This window comes from Mesocricetus auratus, unplaced genomic scaffold, assembly GCF_017639785.1.
Source record: "Mesocricetus auratus isolate SY011 unplaced genomic scaffold, BCM_Maur_2.0 Super-Scaffold_100011, whole genome shotgun sequence".
NCBI lineage: Eukaryota > Metazoa > Chordata > Mammalia > Rodentia > Cricetidae > Mesocricetus > Mesocricetus auratus.
Window position 1 is genome coordinate 48383433 of NW_024429195.1, and position 17510 is coordinate 48400942.

A 17510-nucleotide genomic window follows, 5' to 3' on the forward strand; every position below is an offset into this window, starting at 1 on the left:
GTTGTAACTGTATTAGTTTGAAACAGGTACCCCCTTAGTCCATTTTGACCAGTTGTAACTGGAAATGGTCTTCCTCTGCAGCGGGAAATGATTCTTTGATGAGGGTGGGAGCCACACCTATGTGAGTGTAGGGTGCAGTTAGAGGCTGCACTTGTTTAGGAAAAGGCTGAGTGCAATAGGTTCTCCAATTTTTTAATCTTCGAATGTTTATAAGGAAGTTGTTGTTCAGTTTTCATTTAATTTTTTCCCTGGCACACTGTTAAGTTAAATGTGATAGCATGAAAACATTAATCAGAATAGCGTTCTGTGTCGAATTATCAGCTCCTACACAAAAATTTCCCAGACACTCAAATCTCAGGGGTACATGCATAACTTGGTAAGTTATATTTAGGTAACCTCTTGTATGAGGTAGGGGTATGTGTGTTACTGTAATGATTGTGTATATGCATACATATATGAGAGTCAGTACTAGCAGAAGACACTAGAATTTATAACTTTAAAAGAAAAAGATTTCATCATTTTTAAAGAAAGCAAAACTTACCTGATTTTCTTTTTAACAGTGACTTGGATATGTCAGAATTCCTAATTAATCCAAATGCAGGCCCTTGCCGCTATAATTTGATTGCTGTTTCAAACCACTATGGAGGGATGGGAGGTGGACATTGTAAGTTGACAGTTTTACCTTTTAAATTTTTCCAATCTGTAGACTTTTTTTGTAAAATAATTAATCCATTTTAAAGTAAATAAGATGTCAGATGTATATTGCATATTATCATTATTTAGTGTTTATAAATGAATGAATCATCTGTATAACTTTAATATGAAAATCCAGTTCTAAAGGAATTAGTTAATTCTCCTCCTCAGCTGAAGGTCCAGGGAGAAGCAGATTGTCTGTCCAGGTGCTTTCCCACTCCATTCTTCATTCTAGTTGTTTCTAACATGTCTGGTGCTGTGTTCTTTTAAAATAAGCACATCTGTTAACATAAGCAATGGGACTAACTAGTGATCTCAGTGACTTTCTCCTGAGACTTTAGAGTCGACAACGTTAGTTCACATTGCTTTTACAACTGGTGATTTATACTGATTACCTTGTATCTTTCCACTTAAAATTATACTTTACTTTCTGCTACTCTGAGACTGAAAAATGTCATTGTTTATTGTCTATTACCTGAGGATTCCTCTGAGTGACCCAAAAGTGACGTTCTTGACAAAACTGAGTGTACCAGTCAGTTCAGGTTGACTGTAGCAGTTTGCATGCTCCACCGGGCAGATTTTTATTCCTGTGATATGTCTCTTTGTCCTTTTTGATACAGAGCTGATTTCATTAACTAATTTGGGTTGTTAGTAATTTCATTCATAACTGAGTCTTTTAGTATTATTTTATTTCATTTTGTAATCAAATTTATGGTCCTAAAATAAGCTAGGTTGATTTTTTTTCTCTATATTTCCTAAAATAATCAGAAGAGTATGGGGAGTGATTATCTGACAGGTATACTACAGTTCATCTGTCAAGCTATGGACTTTACCCTAGAAGATTTCCTATTTGTGTCATTATTAGACTTACCTGTTTTCTTTGTCTTACGTGTATATTTGGATATTTTTATGCATCTCTAAATTTACTTCCATTTCACCCAAAATCCCATTTATTTAAGAGTATTTGTAGTGCCAGGCGGTGGTGGCGCACGCCTTTAATCCCAGCACTCAGGAGGCAGAGGCAGGCGGATCTCTGTGAGTTCGAGGCTGGGCTGGACTGATAGCCTCCAAAACAATACAGAGAAACCCTGTCTCGTAAAAACCAAAAAAAAAAAAAAAAAAAAAAAAGAGTATTTGTTGTTACTCTTAAGCTGTCTTTTTGTTTTGTTTTTTTAATTCTTTCCAATGTTTTCAGACTTTCATTAATTTTTAATTTACTCAGTGACACAGGTTACATATTTTCTTTAGGACTGAGAACGTTTCTTCTGTAAGTACATTGTCTACACTGCAATTCTCTTGAGTTCAGATAGCAAACCTACCACATGCAGCAGGCTTCACCACTGAGTTCATGAAGATGTAAGAAAGCATACAGAACAAAAGGCACATACAGCCGTTTAACAGTGGATCCCAGTGTTGGAAGGAGTGAAGAAAAGCGTCTGAGGAGATGCTCAGAGGAAGCTGTTAAATCCACTCTGTTTCTCAGCTCCCCATAAAACTCGTGGTTAGCCAGTGTATGTGAATAACCACTGTTGGGAAGTATCCCATTAGCACACATGAACATTGAGTGAGTAGTTTGTACAGGGCATGGAATACTAAAGCAGCTGTTTTTTGTCTTTCTGTTGTTCTATACTTAAAGACAAAAAAACTATAGTGTGTAAAACTACAGATTAGGTAGAATTGTCACAAAAGAAGACATCATAGGAAATTTAAATAAATAGTGCAAATTCTAGATGTAGAAGTCAGAAACTGCCCTGGATTCAAGTCCTAGCTCTCTTGCATTGCAGCTACACTGCCTTAACAAATGATTCTTCTGCAAGCCTTCAGTTTCTATCTATATAGTTAGTGAGAAGAATTTAATGTGGGTACAGTACATAGCACTGTACCTAGACACAGCAGTACGTAAATGGTAATTATTATTGTCATTAGTGGTTTTTTGTGAATTAAAATAATAATAGTAATAATAGTGTAATTTTCCCCCTCTGAAAAAAATTCAAGTTTCAGCTTAGGTAAAAAAAAAGTATTCCTTAGGCATTTAAATTGTTAGCAATTATTCTAAAAGCCTTTGTCAAGTGAATGTATACTAGAACTGATACAGATATAGATGATTATCATGTCATTTAGTAAATTTTTCTTTTCTTTTTTCTTTTTTTTTTCTTTTTTTTTTTTTGGTTTTTCGAGACAGGGTTTCTTTGTGACTTTGGAGGCTGTCCTGGAACTCGCTCTTGTAGACCAGGCTGGTCTCGAACTCACAGAGATCCTCCTGCCTCTGACTCCTGAGTGGCTGGGATTAAAGGTTTGTGCCACCACCACCCACTTTTTTATTTTTTGAGATATTTCTTTATAGAGTTTAGAGGATCCCCCCCAAAACCCTAGATACTTCAGTCATATAAGTAGTTATATTTTTTTCTTTAGATACTGCTTTTGCAAAAAATAAAGATGATGGAAAATGGTACTATTTTGACGACAGTAGTGTCTCCACTGCATCTGAAGACCAAATTGTGGTGAGTATATCTTCAGGTTCTGAGGTCGTGAGTCACCTTCTTACAGAGTCATATTAGCAGAAGGGAAGACTGGTTCAGGATGTGTGCTGCTGTAGCAGGGCCTTTGGAGGGCCAGGCGTGGTTGCGTGCCTTTGAGACCAGCCTGATCTACAGGGCGAGTTCCAGGACAGCCAGAGCTACACGGAGAAGCCTGTCTCCGAATCAGAAAAGAAAAGGGGCCTTTGGAACATGACTGCACGCTCCACTGGTGTTTGTTTTGTTTCACAACAAAATACATTTTTATTTGCAAGTATTGATTGATAGAAGGAAACTAGTGTGTTTTTAAAAAGAAAACTAAGTCATTCCATAGAGACTTGTTTTTTCTCTAAATTTTACTTATTAGTTACAGTATCATAGGTAGTAAGAAATTTAACAGGGCTGAAGAGTTAGCTCAGAAGTTGAGAACTCTGGCTGCTCTTCCTGAGGATTCAGGTTCCTTTCCTCAGCAGCAGCCCACAACCATCTGTAACCCTAGTTCCGGGAGATGTGCTGTCCTCTTGACCGCCACAGCATCAGACCTGGTCATGCTACACAGACATACATGCAGACAATGCATAACTTTTTCTTTTCTTTTTTTTTCGGGTTTTTTAAGACAGGCTTTCTCTGTGGTTTTGGAAACTGTCCTGGAACTAGCTCTTGTAGACCAGGCTGGTCTTGAACTCACAGAGATCCGCCTGCCTCTGCCTCCTGAGTGCACCACCACCACCTGGCACACACATACCATTTTTAAAGGATTTTTGTTTGGTTTGGTGTTTTTGTTTTGTTTTTTTGTTTGTTTGGTTTTTTGTTGTTGTTGTTGTTGTTTTTTGCTAAAAAGAGAAGTAGCAATATTTTCTTACGGTATTTCCTGTGTAGGTCTCCTTTAGTCAGCTAGTATTTGAGCTCCTGTGTGTGTGTCAGGGATGGCACAGAGCAGAGAGAACTCCATTCTAAACAGCTGTGTATTTCACTGTCTGTTTCCCTTACCACCAAGGATACAGACAGGTTAACAATCATAACATTGCAGTTACCATTAAATATGTTTCTGATAAACAGAAAGGGTAAACAAGAGCGTAGAAAACCTGTTGTAAAGCATAAATTACAGACACATCACCAATGTTCTAAACAAGGGAGGATGACAAAGTGTGGCAATTCAAGGGAACAAAATCATTTGACATGACTAAAAGGGAAAGTTTGTATAGGATTTGGGGGAAGAAATTAGACAAAGTCAGATTAGTGCTTAGGTTGGGCAGCGGTGGCGCACGCCTTTAATCCCAGCACTCAGGAGGCAGAGGCAGTCGGATCTCTGTTAGTTCAAGGCCAGCCTGGTCTACAGAGAGTTCCAGCACTGGCTCCAAAGCTACACAGAGAAACCTTGTCTCAAAAATAATAATAATAATAATAATAAAATTAGTGCTCAGGTGAGAAGATTGATGTCATAATTGTTCTGGATGTTAAACTCTGGGTAGCTAGGTAATTGACTCATAAGTTGTGTAATAATGTTATGTGTGTCTTCACGTTTCTCTGAGAACAACAGAGTAAGGGAGATTTGAAGGCATTGAGTAAAAGAGCAGAAAGACTGTGTGGCACCTGACAAGGTCATTTCAGAAGCTCAGAAATTCTGGACAAGAAGAAAGTGACTTGAGAAATATTTACTGGATACAATTCGTAAAACCTGACTCGAGTTTCTCATAACCAAAATTAGAACTAAGTTTTGTAATGTTTAGTCTTCCTGCCTGCCGCCTAGTTCCTGTTGCTGCTTTCAGCCCCCAAATAACACACAGGACCCTATAATAATTATGAAGCTGTTGGCCGTTTGCTTGCTTTCTTATCGCCTAGCTCTGATTTGATTATTAACCCATAATTACTAATACATATTTTTAAAAGAATTTATCTTTTTGAGGACGCACTCCTGAGCGCCCATTGCTCCTGGGAGATCACATGGCGAGAGCTCTCCTCACTACAATTCCCAGAGTCCTCCTAGACTCCTAGTGCCATCTATCTTGTTTCCCTATTGGCCAACAGTGCTTTATTCAAACCAACCAGACACATATTTACAGAATGACGTCTCCCAACAAAGTTTGCCAGTGACACTTGAAGTGTATGATACCTAGTTGTGGAAATTTTCATTTTGATTGGCACTAATACTTATGTTTGGGGTGAGAAGTAGATTATTTCCCTAAGACAGGCTCTCACCGGGGAATCTAGGCTAGCTTCAGCCTCATGACAGTCCTCCTGCGTCAACCTCTCCTGAGTGTCAGGATTAGAAAGATGGGTTCAGAGGGCAGAACATGGTTTTAAAAGATTTAGTGAGGGAACCGGAAGAGTAGACCTAAGGAGAAACGGTGTCACCCAAAACAAAGGTTACTGGGGAGAAGATGCTGTGAGATGTCAATGCTCCTGAAAAATGGAACAGTATTACTTCAAAAGGCTGCCAGTAGACTGAGACACCATCAGCCCCTGGAAAGCTATTCCATTAGCAGATGGTGAGATGGTTGTCACACTCTGTCAGCCCAGTGGAGAGGAAGAGAGGGGTGTGTGGAATGGAGAGTGGAAGTTCCCTTGGTAGTGGTTTTTGATGCAGACAAAAAAGAGATATCTGGTGTATTTAGTACACAGTGAGTCACAGTGATTGGCTGGGTATGGTGGCACCTATCTATGATCTCAGCATTTCAGAGAGCCCACAAGTTCCTGAGCATCCTGTGCTACTGCAAGTTCTGGGTCAGTCAGCTTGGACTATCTGTTGTTGTTGTTGTTAGCTTGCAGAATAGTAGGTTTCATTATGACGTTTTCAAACATTTTTTGTTGATTTCTTTTCCTCCCCATTCCTTTGTTCCTTGTACCCCTCAACCCCCGTAGCCTCCTTACCATTTACATCATACGTGTTCTTTCACCCATCCCTTTTCCTCAAAACCTCTTGTTCCTTTCTCATGGTTTGCTATATTATTTCATTACCTGTTCCCACTCTCACACCCACATACATACACACACACACACACACACACACAGTACACACATACAAATACATGCATGCATACATACATAAACATTAAAAAGTTTGGATCTGCTTATGAGAAAACATGATCTGTCTTTTTGAGTCTATCATCCCACTTAATGTAGTACTTTCTAGTTCATTTATTTTCCTGAAAATGTATTATTGCATTTTTCTTGACTGCTGAATAAAATCCCGTTGTATATGTACACCTCATTTTCACTGTCCAGTCATAGAAGCATCTGGTTCTGGCTCAATCTTGCTGTAGATGTATGATCCCTTGCCAAAATTCCCAACAGTGCTATAGCTAGCTGGCTCTCAGGGCAGATCTTGTTTTAATGTTTTGAGACACCTCCATACTGATTTCCATAAAGGGCTGTGCTGGCTTACACTACCACAGGGATTTGATGAAGGTCTGCTTTCCCTACATCCTCAATAGCACTTGCCATTCCTTTCTTGGTCTTAGCCATGCTGACTGCGATGAAATGGACACTCTAAATTTGTGTTTTCTTGTGGCTAAGCATGGTTAAGAATTTTTAAACTATTGACTATTTAATCTGCTTATGAGAAAACAGGATTTCTGTCTTTTTGAGTCTAAGAACTGTTTATTTGATTGGCCCATTTATTGATTGGCATTTCTGATTTGGGAGTGTTTAATTTTTGTACTTCTTTATATATTTATCTAGATTTCAACCCTGACTGAGACATAGCTAGCAAAGATTCTTTCCTTCTGTAGGCTGTCAATTTCCTTTGCTCTGTAGAAATGTTTTAATTTCCTATAGACTCACATGTTCATTATGTTTAACCAACAGAGCCCCAAAGATGACTCACTGGGTTCAATTCCCACCACACACACAGAGCTGCTCCCAACGGTCTCCTGGGGATCTAGGCATTTCCACCCACCCCCCACCCCCACCCCCCACACACACAGAGCTGCTCACAACGGTCTCCTGGGGATCCAGGCATTGGACTTCTAAGTGATACTCAGACATACATTCAGAGTAAGCACTAATGCAAATAAAATTTTTTAAATAAATTTTAAAAGCTATACTTATGATTGATGGATATTCTTTTAAATAATGTTTTTCAAGCTGGAAGTGGTAGCATATGCCTTTAGTCCCACCACTCAGATAGCAGAGTCAAGTGCATCTTTGAGTTCAGGGCCAGCCTGGTCTACAGAGAGTTCCAGGACAGCCAGGGCTACACAAGGAAAAATTGTCTTCAAAAAGGGGGGTTCATGTGTTAATTGTACCAAGAGTAGGTTTCTTTTTGACATTTTCACATGTGTAAGTGGTGAGCTTCAGTCAGGGTCACTATGTTCTCTTGTCCTCAATCATCCTCTTGTTTTCATGTCTTTAAAAAAGCAGCATGAACCCTGGGGGAAATGTTGTTAATGCAGTAGGAGACATTGCACGGAGGCCAAGCATGAGCTGAAAGTTCTTTAAAGAAAGAAAACCCTAATTGAGTTTTACATTATAGTAAGTTCATTTGTGTTTTGGCTGTATGTATTTCTTAAACCAAATCTTATAGAATGAAAATACTTATTTTCAAATATAGAAATAATTATATTTAGCCAATTTTATAAGCTTCCATTTGGTCATGTGTAGTTTTTCTACTTGATTTATTTTTTTGTCACTAAAATTGGTTATTAGCTATAGATCCATACTGTATCAAGTATGATTCTTGTGTGTTGACATCCTGTGCTTGTTTAATTGACAGTCCAAAGCAGCATACGTACTCTTCTACCAGAGACAGGACACTTTCAGTGGGACTGGCTTCTTCCCTCTTGACCGAGACACTAAAGGTGCTTCAGCTGCCACAGGCGTCCCCCTGGAAAGTGATGAAGACAGCAATGACAATGACAATGACATAGAAAATGAAAACTGTATGCACACTAATTAATGAAAGTCCAAGAAGCCATAAAGAGAGACTTTCCTGCTGGTGGTGTCTATGGAAATGAAGTGGTCCACCACATTAAAACACAAGTCTGAGATGAGGAGTTTCAGATAACCGAATGTAAATCCTTTATCAGATTTTAACTTGTGCAGTACTTGAAGTGAAACACAATGAAAACTTTAACAGAAATTGTCTCTTAATACATTTACAGTCTTGTATTTACAAGCTAAATATATATAGGAAATCACAAATAAATCCCTTTTAAGTTTGCTGCTGTTTTGATGAATTATGTTTTCTTTAATTTTTTTTGGATGTGACTTAATTGATGACAAATGTTAAATTTGTGGATGTTGGTCATTAATTTTGCTCTGATAATACTGCAAGAAAACTATGGCTGAACTTAGTTCTTGGGTAATCTAGTTCAAGTGTGTTAGGCTGCTGTCTGTACTGCTCCGGTACTCCACAGTAATATCGGTGTGGCACAAATACTGCAGTGTGTCCTTGGAACGCCGGATTTTCAAATCTGTCCTGGGTAGTCAGTGTGGGTCTGTTTAAAAAAAAAAAAAGATCAAACATGAGAAATCTTGGCAAAGTTTCCTTTTGTTGTATCATTCAAATGCGAAACACTACATTTACCTCACTCATTGTGGGAATAGGTTCTAGATTTCACACTTCATCAAAAATCATTTTCCAGCTACGTGTAAGTATTTTTCACCAAGATTGGAATCTGTTCTTTAAAATTTCGAATTTGTTTTGGTTTAAAATGCTTATCTTTAGTCCACTGTTGATCCAAATTTTTTTTGCTGTCTATTGTTCTCTACCCCATTTTTGATAATTTGGTAACTTTTTAGCTCTCCCAGTTTCTGTAATGTAAGGACAGGCTGAGTAGTATTCTATATCTGTAGTAATAATTGCATCACACTTAGGTGAGAGAATTTTTGTTCATGTACTAGCCGTTAGCTCATTGATAGCGTGGCTATAGAGGTAGGTCTGTTAGCTTTCTCCGTGTGTTCCTGATGGAATCACCACAGCCTTACAGCTTTCTCAGAAGGTGACTTGTATAAGAGAGGCGGCATTTGCATGCTCCCAGCATCAGGCCTGTGCAGCATAGGAGGCGGACAAACCTGGGCTTTCATTTTAGTTTCTCACATTCAAGGATCCAGGATGCCAAATATGTGTGTGAACATTTGAGACATTTTCGTTTGCTGCTTTCTTTTCCTATGATCCAGTTGAAAGAATGTACCATTGACTGGCATACAATACTGCCTGTTATAGGAGACTAAATGCTGGGGCACACTTCACATAGGACTACCAGAGAAATCGCTCCGTGTCCCACTGCTATTAAAGCAAAACTGAAAATGTTCTTCACTTGAACTAATCAAATACAATAGATTCTAAATTGTGTATTGTAAATAGAAGTTCACTCTGTGAGTGCACATTTTGGTAAATTATTTATTTATGTTAGCATTTTAAAAGAAAAAGGAAAAAAATGGATTTGACCAGGACAAGTAAGGTATGTTGATCATGGCTTTGCTTTATATCTTGATATTAAAGCTGTTTTTTTATCCTGGTCTTTTAAAAAGCTGCTTTGGGTGTTTTTTTTTGTTTTGTTTTGTTTTTGTTTTCTTTTTCCTTTTTTCTTTTCTTTTTTCCTTTTTTTATGTAAACTAACCTCCTGCATGACAGAGGTTAATATTTTGTCAGCACTTGGGTTCACTTGAGTTTACATTTGAAATGTGCATGTTTATTTATACAGATTTCAATAAAGCTATTGAAGGCCTTATTTAGTCTTTTATTTCTTACTCTGGAACCGTTAAAGTCAATCCCCTATTTTCTGCGTAGATGCCTTTACAGTACATTATGGTTAGTACAGGTACAGAGTGAATCATGTCCTGTGGAGAATGTTTTAGACTTGGGGTCCTTTTGTCTGTGTTTTAATGTATGTTCCCTAAGCAGACTACACAACCTTCTGCCTGCCTTTTGAGCATGCATTCATTCTGCCCTTGATCCATCCTTCATTCCTTCCTTTTTGTACATTTTGAAAGTCAGTGTTAACTTGTTGTAGACCTAGCTAGATTATAGATGCCACCCTGATTCTCCAAAGAGACGGTTCCTTTAGATTGTTTGCTTTGTTTACTTGGTAATTCATTTGTTTATTTTTTGAGTGGGTCTCAGACTAGCCTTCCTCTCACTTGTAGCTCAGGCCAGGCTCCAAGTCTTTGATCTTCCTGTCTAGGCCTCTCAAACTCTGGGGTCACAGGTGAACACCACCAAGCCCTCAGACCACATCCTTTTCATATCTGCCATTGATTTCTTTCCTACTGAAGAGAAAGTTTTACATCAAGAGTGCTGTCAATGCCGTTGAATCTGTCAAATGATAGCTTCATCCACAAAAAATAAACTTTGTAGCATAAAAAGAATTAAAAGGAGATATCCATATGGTAATACAGGGTAGTAGGAATATATTTAGCATTCTACTTCTAGCTTTGCCTGTTAGTAATTGTATGACTCTGAACTTAAATCTTTCTAGTCTGTGTCTTCACACCTATAAAGTAATGATGACAATAATAGCCTGTGTATATTGAGGGGCTTCCTCTAAACCAGTCACTGTATTAAAGTGCATATGTGCATTGTCCCATTTCACCCCACAGAGGCTGTGATAGGAACAGTCCTCATCCTCACCTCCCATAGGTATGTTGTAAACTAAGACCCCACAGTTACTGTGTGGTAAAGCCAGCATCCAGCCCTCAGATGCATGCCGCCTCACTGTGTTACAGTGCCTTTCTCACCAGAGAACTCAAATGAGATCTTCTCGTCTTCCATCAGGAAGAGTTGCGTGAACAATGTGGTGGTACTCTGATCTCTTCTGTCTGCATGGGAAGTGGTGTTAGATAATTTTGCTTCTGAAAATACCTTCTCCATCTCTAGTTAGAAGAATATCATCTGGTATATTTTCATTCCAAAAGGAACCTTATCGACTCATTTACATTATTCATTATTCTGATTAGGTGTTAAATATTATGTGATATATAACTTAAACCATTTCCCCAATTTCAACCCTGAATGTCAAGTCTTCCTCTTTTTTCTTGACTTCGCCTGTAATTCTTTTATTACGTCTAATTGTTTTTGGGGAAGAAGGAGATGCATGTGCATGTCATGGCATATGTGTGGAGATCTAAGGACAGCTTGAGCAGGGCTGTGTTCTCTCCTCCCACCACGTGGCTCCCTGTGACCCCTGGAAGTGCCTTTACCTGCTGAGCCACCCCACCTGAGTTTGTTTTCGTAGTTGCAGGATCTGCGCTGTGTACCATGGCAGGCACAGGGTGACCAGAGGGTAGCAATCCTTTCTCTCCTCCCAGAGGTCCATCTCGTGTCATCAGGGTTTCACAGAGAGCCCCTTCACCCACGGAGCCATCTCACTGGTCCCTGTATTTATATTTAAGTGATCTCTATGAGAGAGCTGCAACCTGGTGCTTTAAGTTGTCCTTGCTTTTGCTTGTAATCCATTTTTAATAGTTCTGTGTTTATCCTTGCCTTGCAGACAACCAGGTATTAAAAAACACACACAACAATGATCGAGGCTTAAAGAAAATCAGCTAGTGCCAAGACAGGTGTTGCACAAGGGCAGCACTTTTCTTTGTGAGCGAAGGTGAGGCGAGGCTGTCTTACAAGAAGGAAGCCAGGCAGGACATTATAGGAGATAGTGAGGGACTGTCCTTCAGTGGCATACCAAAGGAGACAGACGGGAGTTTCCGCCTGGGGAGGAATTTATTGTCACTAATGGTGTTCAGTACAGGTGTACGGGTACACGGTTGGGTTTTTGTCAGCTTCAGGACTCCATGGGCTGCTGCTTCATGACTGCCTGCCTTTTTGTTCTGAAGCACAGTTGCAGGCCAGATGGGCGTCTCCTTGCCATTTCAGCTAAGGTAGTGCTGTATGGAGATCTTGTGTACCATTCAGGAGTCGGGGCCTCCGAAAAGTCAGAAATGTGATCAAACAAAATTTAGTTCTGAAGCCAAAGAACAGAGCAGTCTTCATCCTTTTTACTTTGTAACAAAATTGATTTTGTTGTTGTTGTTACTGATTAATTTGACTTGTCTGAAGTTTGAAATAGCTTCTCAGAAATACGCTGATGCTTTCAGATAGTTCTTTTAAGTGCTACTTGACCAGGAGATGGACAATAAATCAGTTTATTTATACCCTTGGTGTTGCAGTTGCAGATGATTGTTATATATTGTTTCATGGCCAAATATTTCTAATGAGAAAAATAATTTTCTTATGCATTCTAGATTTGGAACATTTTTATTCAGTATGTGCATGCTTTGTATGTTTAATCATATTTACTATAAATTACAGAAGAAATTGCTAAATAGTTTAGATAACATGTCCATATACAGCTGGATATATTCTTCTGTTTGTCTCTTAAAGAAATGGCTAATAAATGCAGTCCAAAGCTATTTTTTTTGGCAATTATAAGCATTGAAAAACATACCTGTATCATGCCATGATCTAATTATTCTGCAGTCCTGCTTTAGGGCACCTGCAACTAGCCACAGTAGTTGTAGGGAAAGGCCTAATATTATGAGAATTAAAAAGTAGATAAACTGCTCCAAAACCTGAGTTATACTATTTTGGATGAGAGTTTCAAAAGTAGAGAGAAAAGTCAGATGAGTTTTACTATTGGTTTATTGTTAAGGTTTGGTCCCCTTGCCAAAATTAAAGTTAGTATAATTCTGCAAATGTGTTAAAAATACAACTGTCTCTTTGAAAATTATTTTAAATAGTATAATAGGATGCCCATGGAGGCCGGAAGAGAGCGTGTGGTCCCCTGGAGCTGCAGTTACTAGTGCTTGTGGATCTGCCTGACATGAGTGCTGGGAACTGATGAGCTGGTCTTTAGGAAGAGCAGGGAGTGCTCTGTTAGCTGCTGAGCCATCTCTTAGCCCCAAGACTGCATTTTTAGTAGGCACAAAATCAAATGTTCTAAATGTTTACATTGTTTTCCCAGTTGACTACTCTGTTTGGTGTTTATTCTGCTGAACTCTCCCCGTCCTCCCCACACACACACACATATATCAGGAATTTATAATTTCATCTATATAATTTGGTGGAAAACAGTATAAGTTTCATCTGCTATGGCCTTCATTCAGGTTTGTGGCTAGCTACAGCTAGGTCTACATACATTAAAATAAAGAGTAAATCTGGGAGAAGCTCAACAATCTTTTCTAAACAGCATATATCCTAACACTTCATTGGTGATGGCAAGTTCCTCTTTATTCATTGGAAATATGCCAAGAGAGTAGGGAACAGACTGTCTGGTGCCTCTTTTTATAATGTCCTAGCCTTGTCATTAAGGCTTTGTCAAGACTTTGTCGTAACCCTAGCCATTGTAGCATAACTGTTACTGAATGGCAGCCTTTAAAAAATATAGATAAGCTCCGTTTTTTGGAGAGGTTTTCTCTCTGGGATTGTAGAGCTCAGCCCAATCTCTGCTTCAGTGTAATCTCTGTTAACAGTCTCTCTTCACCCTTGTATCAGGAGTCTCGGGGAAGCAAAACCAGTAGTATGTACATGTAGAATGTAATAGGAATTGGCTTGTGTGAAGGAGGCTGAGACTCTCTAAGGTCTGTAATCATCAAGCTAGACCCAAGAATGGTGGTAGTTCCAGTCACTATCCTAAGGCCTGACAACCAGGAAAACCAGTGACATCCATTCCAGCCTATATTAATTAGCCAGCAAGCTTCAAATAAAGAAGAGTCAATTTCTGCTTGAATCCAGAGGCAAGGCAAGTCCAGGGAGCCAGTTCAGGGCAATCCAGCAGGAGGAGTATTTCAGGCAGGAAGCATTAACATCTATCCCATTCTGGCCTTCAGTTAGGGTTAGACAACACTGGGGGGGTGGAGGGAAGACAACTACTCACTGTACCTATTTTAATGTTTTATCTCTTCCAAGAACATACTGAGAAGCAGCCAACATAGTCTTTACCAAAATAATGAGGTGCTCTGTAACCCAGTCTAGAATATACAAACTTAATCAAACCCCTCCACATTAAGTGTGGTTTAGACATAGGCTTAGACACCAGAGTTCCGGGCCTATCACTTTTGTGGACTTCTCATCCCTCTCACTTCCTTGATTTATAAAGTTGGGCAAGTCTGGAATTTCCATCAAAGAATACTTAGACTGAGAAGGTAATTAGGAGACAGTAATGCTAGAAAAACTGTTTGCTTAGCCAACCAAGAGTTTTTCATTGGGTGTAACAGTTCCATGTTGTTGAGGACTAGTGTGAAATTGGCATTCCCCATGTCATCGATCCCAGCATGAAGTCCCCTAAGAGTGATCATGAGATTTAGATGTCTTAAGCTCTTCATGAGAGTGCAAAGGGTGTTATTACTAAGGAAGCAGTGAAGACAGCATAACATTGCTTGAGCCTTGTCATCTGCTATAATGGCGCTTGAGGAAAAAGGTAAGGATTGCCCCTCATCTAATTTCTTCCCTTCCCTCGAATGCATTCTACAGTCTTACCATCTAGAGCTTCCCCATGTATTCTCTCTGCATGGTCTTTTATCTACCACCAGGTGAACTTTCGAACTTCTTTCTCAAAACACATAGGCCCCTACCTCTGTTAGATCTGTTGCCAATCTAGCTATAAATCTGTACATGACTGTTAGAAGGAGACATTTTCTCAAGGCGGGCCCATATTCCCATCTTAGGAGGCTGAGGCAGGGGCAGCAGGATCATAACTAAGGGTGTTCTGAACTACAGACCCAGTTCAAGGCCAGACTAAGCACTTCGGTAAGAACCTGTCTTGAACATGCAGGCTGGGGCTGTAGCTCAGTGGTAGAGTATTTCCTGAAGTCCCCAGGGCACAAGACATTTCTCAAGCACCGTTGTGATTTTTTTGTTTCTGGCACTACTGAGCACATGCTTGAAGTTATAAAAGTGTGCATTAACAATAGTATAGGGCTAGGAATGCCCTGTGTCCCCAGTATTGGGGGGGGGTTGAATGCTAGATGTAGTAACATCTTAAATTGAGTACACTTATGAAAATGTATGTTGATTTTCTCTTGAATTCTTTAACATCGCAAGCCCTCTCTGTCTCTTTGTAATCTTTTCACATAGTAACATTTATACTTTTGTTTGTATCCTTATGAATTTAAGGAATTGTTACTCCTTATTTTTTCTTATTAAATGCCATCTGTGTAAGCTTTTGTGTTTTTCAGAAAGGGACATGTCGGTCTCCAAGTAAAATAGAGCATGTAGTAAGTGCTTCTTAGTAAATGGTTATTTCATGTGGATTGTCTAGGAACTTTTACCTTAAGGAATTCTCTGTTCCAATAAGGAAAACATTGCTGCTATATTTTGCTCCTATCTGAGAGCAACCAGAATCTCCATTTGCGTAGAAGCCCTCTTTCCCTAGAAAACATTTCTCTGCCTAGTATAGTTACCTAAAGAGTAGAGAGGGACTGACTTGTTTCTGTTTGCTGGTTTTAGTTTTGGGGTCTTTCTATAGCTTGTTTGCCTCAACCATCTAGGTATGACCTTAGAAAACTTTTAGATGACAGAAGAAAATTGTCACCTAGGACTGGTAAGATGGCTAGTGAGTAAGGAATGGCCTGTAAGCCCGATGACCTGAATTCCATCCCTAGGGCCCACATGGTGAATGGAGAGAAACAACTTCTGCCAAGTTGTATTGAAAGTCCTTTACAAGTTGCAAGTTCAGACATTCCCATACTTCTCTTTGCAAATTCTGGGGTTTTCAAAAGTCATTCTGTTCATGCCATTGTCTCACATAGGGTTAGACTTGTGACCTGATCCTGGAATGAGCATCCAGAAGGACAGTCAGCTGGCGTACTTTAAGGGAAAAAAAAAAACCTTTGTTTTTAGGAAATGGAGGGTCCTTCTTTAAAAAAAGAAAGTTCTGTCCACTTTTTTCCCCCAGCATTACAAAGTGTCATCTTGACCCTGGGATAAGAATGGAGAGGTTTGTCACGCTTGCCTTGATGGTACTCATACTCTCTGTGACCGGTGTCAAAGATTACAGTCCTTGGAGCCAAGGATATGCCCTTTCATCCCTAAAACCGCAAGCTTTTGTCTCAGGAAATTTGAACTTGAAAAGCAACAAAAAAAAAAAAATGGAATTTTTAACTAACATAGCTCTTGTTCATGAAATTCATGGTTTGGGGACCTTTTCTTTGTTTTCAGGTGCTATGGCTCTCACCCAGGGCCTCACACATGGCAGGCAGGCAGTCACCCTCTCAGCCACACCCTTAGCCGCTGGCACTATCATTTCAGCAACATGGTCCACAGTATAGATGAATGTATAGTGTATATACAGATACTGCATTTACAATGTATGATGCCATTTGTAATACCAAGAAATGTAATAAACATGTTTTGGTCAATTTAATCTATCTGTACAGTTAATTTTCTTGCCATTTTCCCATGTGATGCATCATCCCTTATACTTTTTCAGTTGTCATCCCCAGCTGACTTTTGAGGGAAGATGTGTACCATACATGTAACATAGTAATGATGTGGGAATCCCTTGATTTTTATTTGCGAATTTAAAAGAGCAAAAGTATGGGGTATGGTGATGCTAGCCTTACCTTTTAATCCAGGCACTTGGGAGGCAGATGCAAGCAGATATCTGTGAATTTAATGTCAGCCTGGTCTACAGAGTGACGTTTCAGACCAGCTGAAACAATATAGTGAACCCTGTCTTTAAAAAAGTCAAATTTACTTTGTAAGTAAATAATTTGCCAAGCCTATAATCCCAGCATTTTGGGGTGGAGCCAGGAAGATCAGGAGGTCATGATCCTTCTTGGCTGTAGAATGAGTTCCAGACCAACCACAGCTGCATGAAATCATGCCTCAAAAAAAAGTAAAACTAAGATTAAGAAGAAAAACTGCCTTTAAAACCTGCTATCAAAATCACTGTAACAAAGTGTCTAGATATAGAAATAACTGAAGGCACTCAGACATTTAGTTGCAATCATAGTGAGCTCTATGTTCAGAGGGTTTAGGTGGAAGGTACTGGTTCATGATGAGTCTGTCATAGTCTAGGGAAGCCCAAGTAACCAATAACCAAGGGAGGAAATTTTAAAATGATAGTGCCATTGTATGTAGCCACAAAGTCTACGTTCAAACTCTAAGTTCTTGATTTACTCCTAAACAATACACAGAGCAGGAACTACAGGGAAAATAATTGTTAATCTTCAGGTATTTCAGAAGCAGTTCAACCCAAAGGAGAAAGTGTGGAGTTCAAGTCTGACACAAACAGGACCGTAGCAACAGCTCCGGCTTTTCCACTGAAACTTAGACTGGGCATTAGGAGCAGAAACCACAACCTGGGTGTATGCCTGTTCCTTAAGAAGGAAAATGCCTTAATAAAGATCAAGGAGCTAGTTAGT

General features: G+C 39.3%; 1 protein-coding gene across 4 annotated transcripts in view; it reads left to right on the plus strand.

Annotated features, from left to right (window-relative positions):
* The window catches only part of Usp15 (ubiquitin specific peptidase 15), an 84148-nt gene extending 74265 nt beyond the window's left edge, over positions 1–9883 (plus strand). For 3 of the 4 annotated variants that reach the window (XM_040754781.1, XM_040754783.1, XM_040754784.1), the window contains 3 exons: positions 561–664; positions 3106–3194; positions 7924–9883. In XM_040754781.1, coding sequence (XP_040610715.1) covers positions 561–664; positions 3106–3194; positions 7924–8106 — 376 coding nt within the window. In that variant the 3' untranslated portion in view covers positions 8107–9883. Of the gene's footprint in view, positions 1–560; positions 665–3105; positions 3195–7016; positions 7206–7923 lie in introns of all 4 variants that reach the window. The other variant, XM_040754782.1, reaches the window with a different exon arrangement.
* The last annotated feature ends 7627 nt before the right edge of the window (positions 9884–17510 follow it).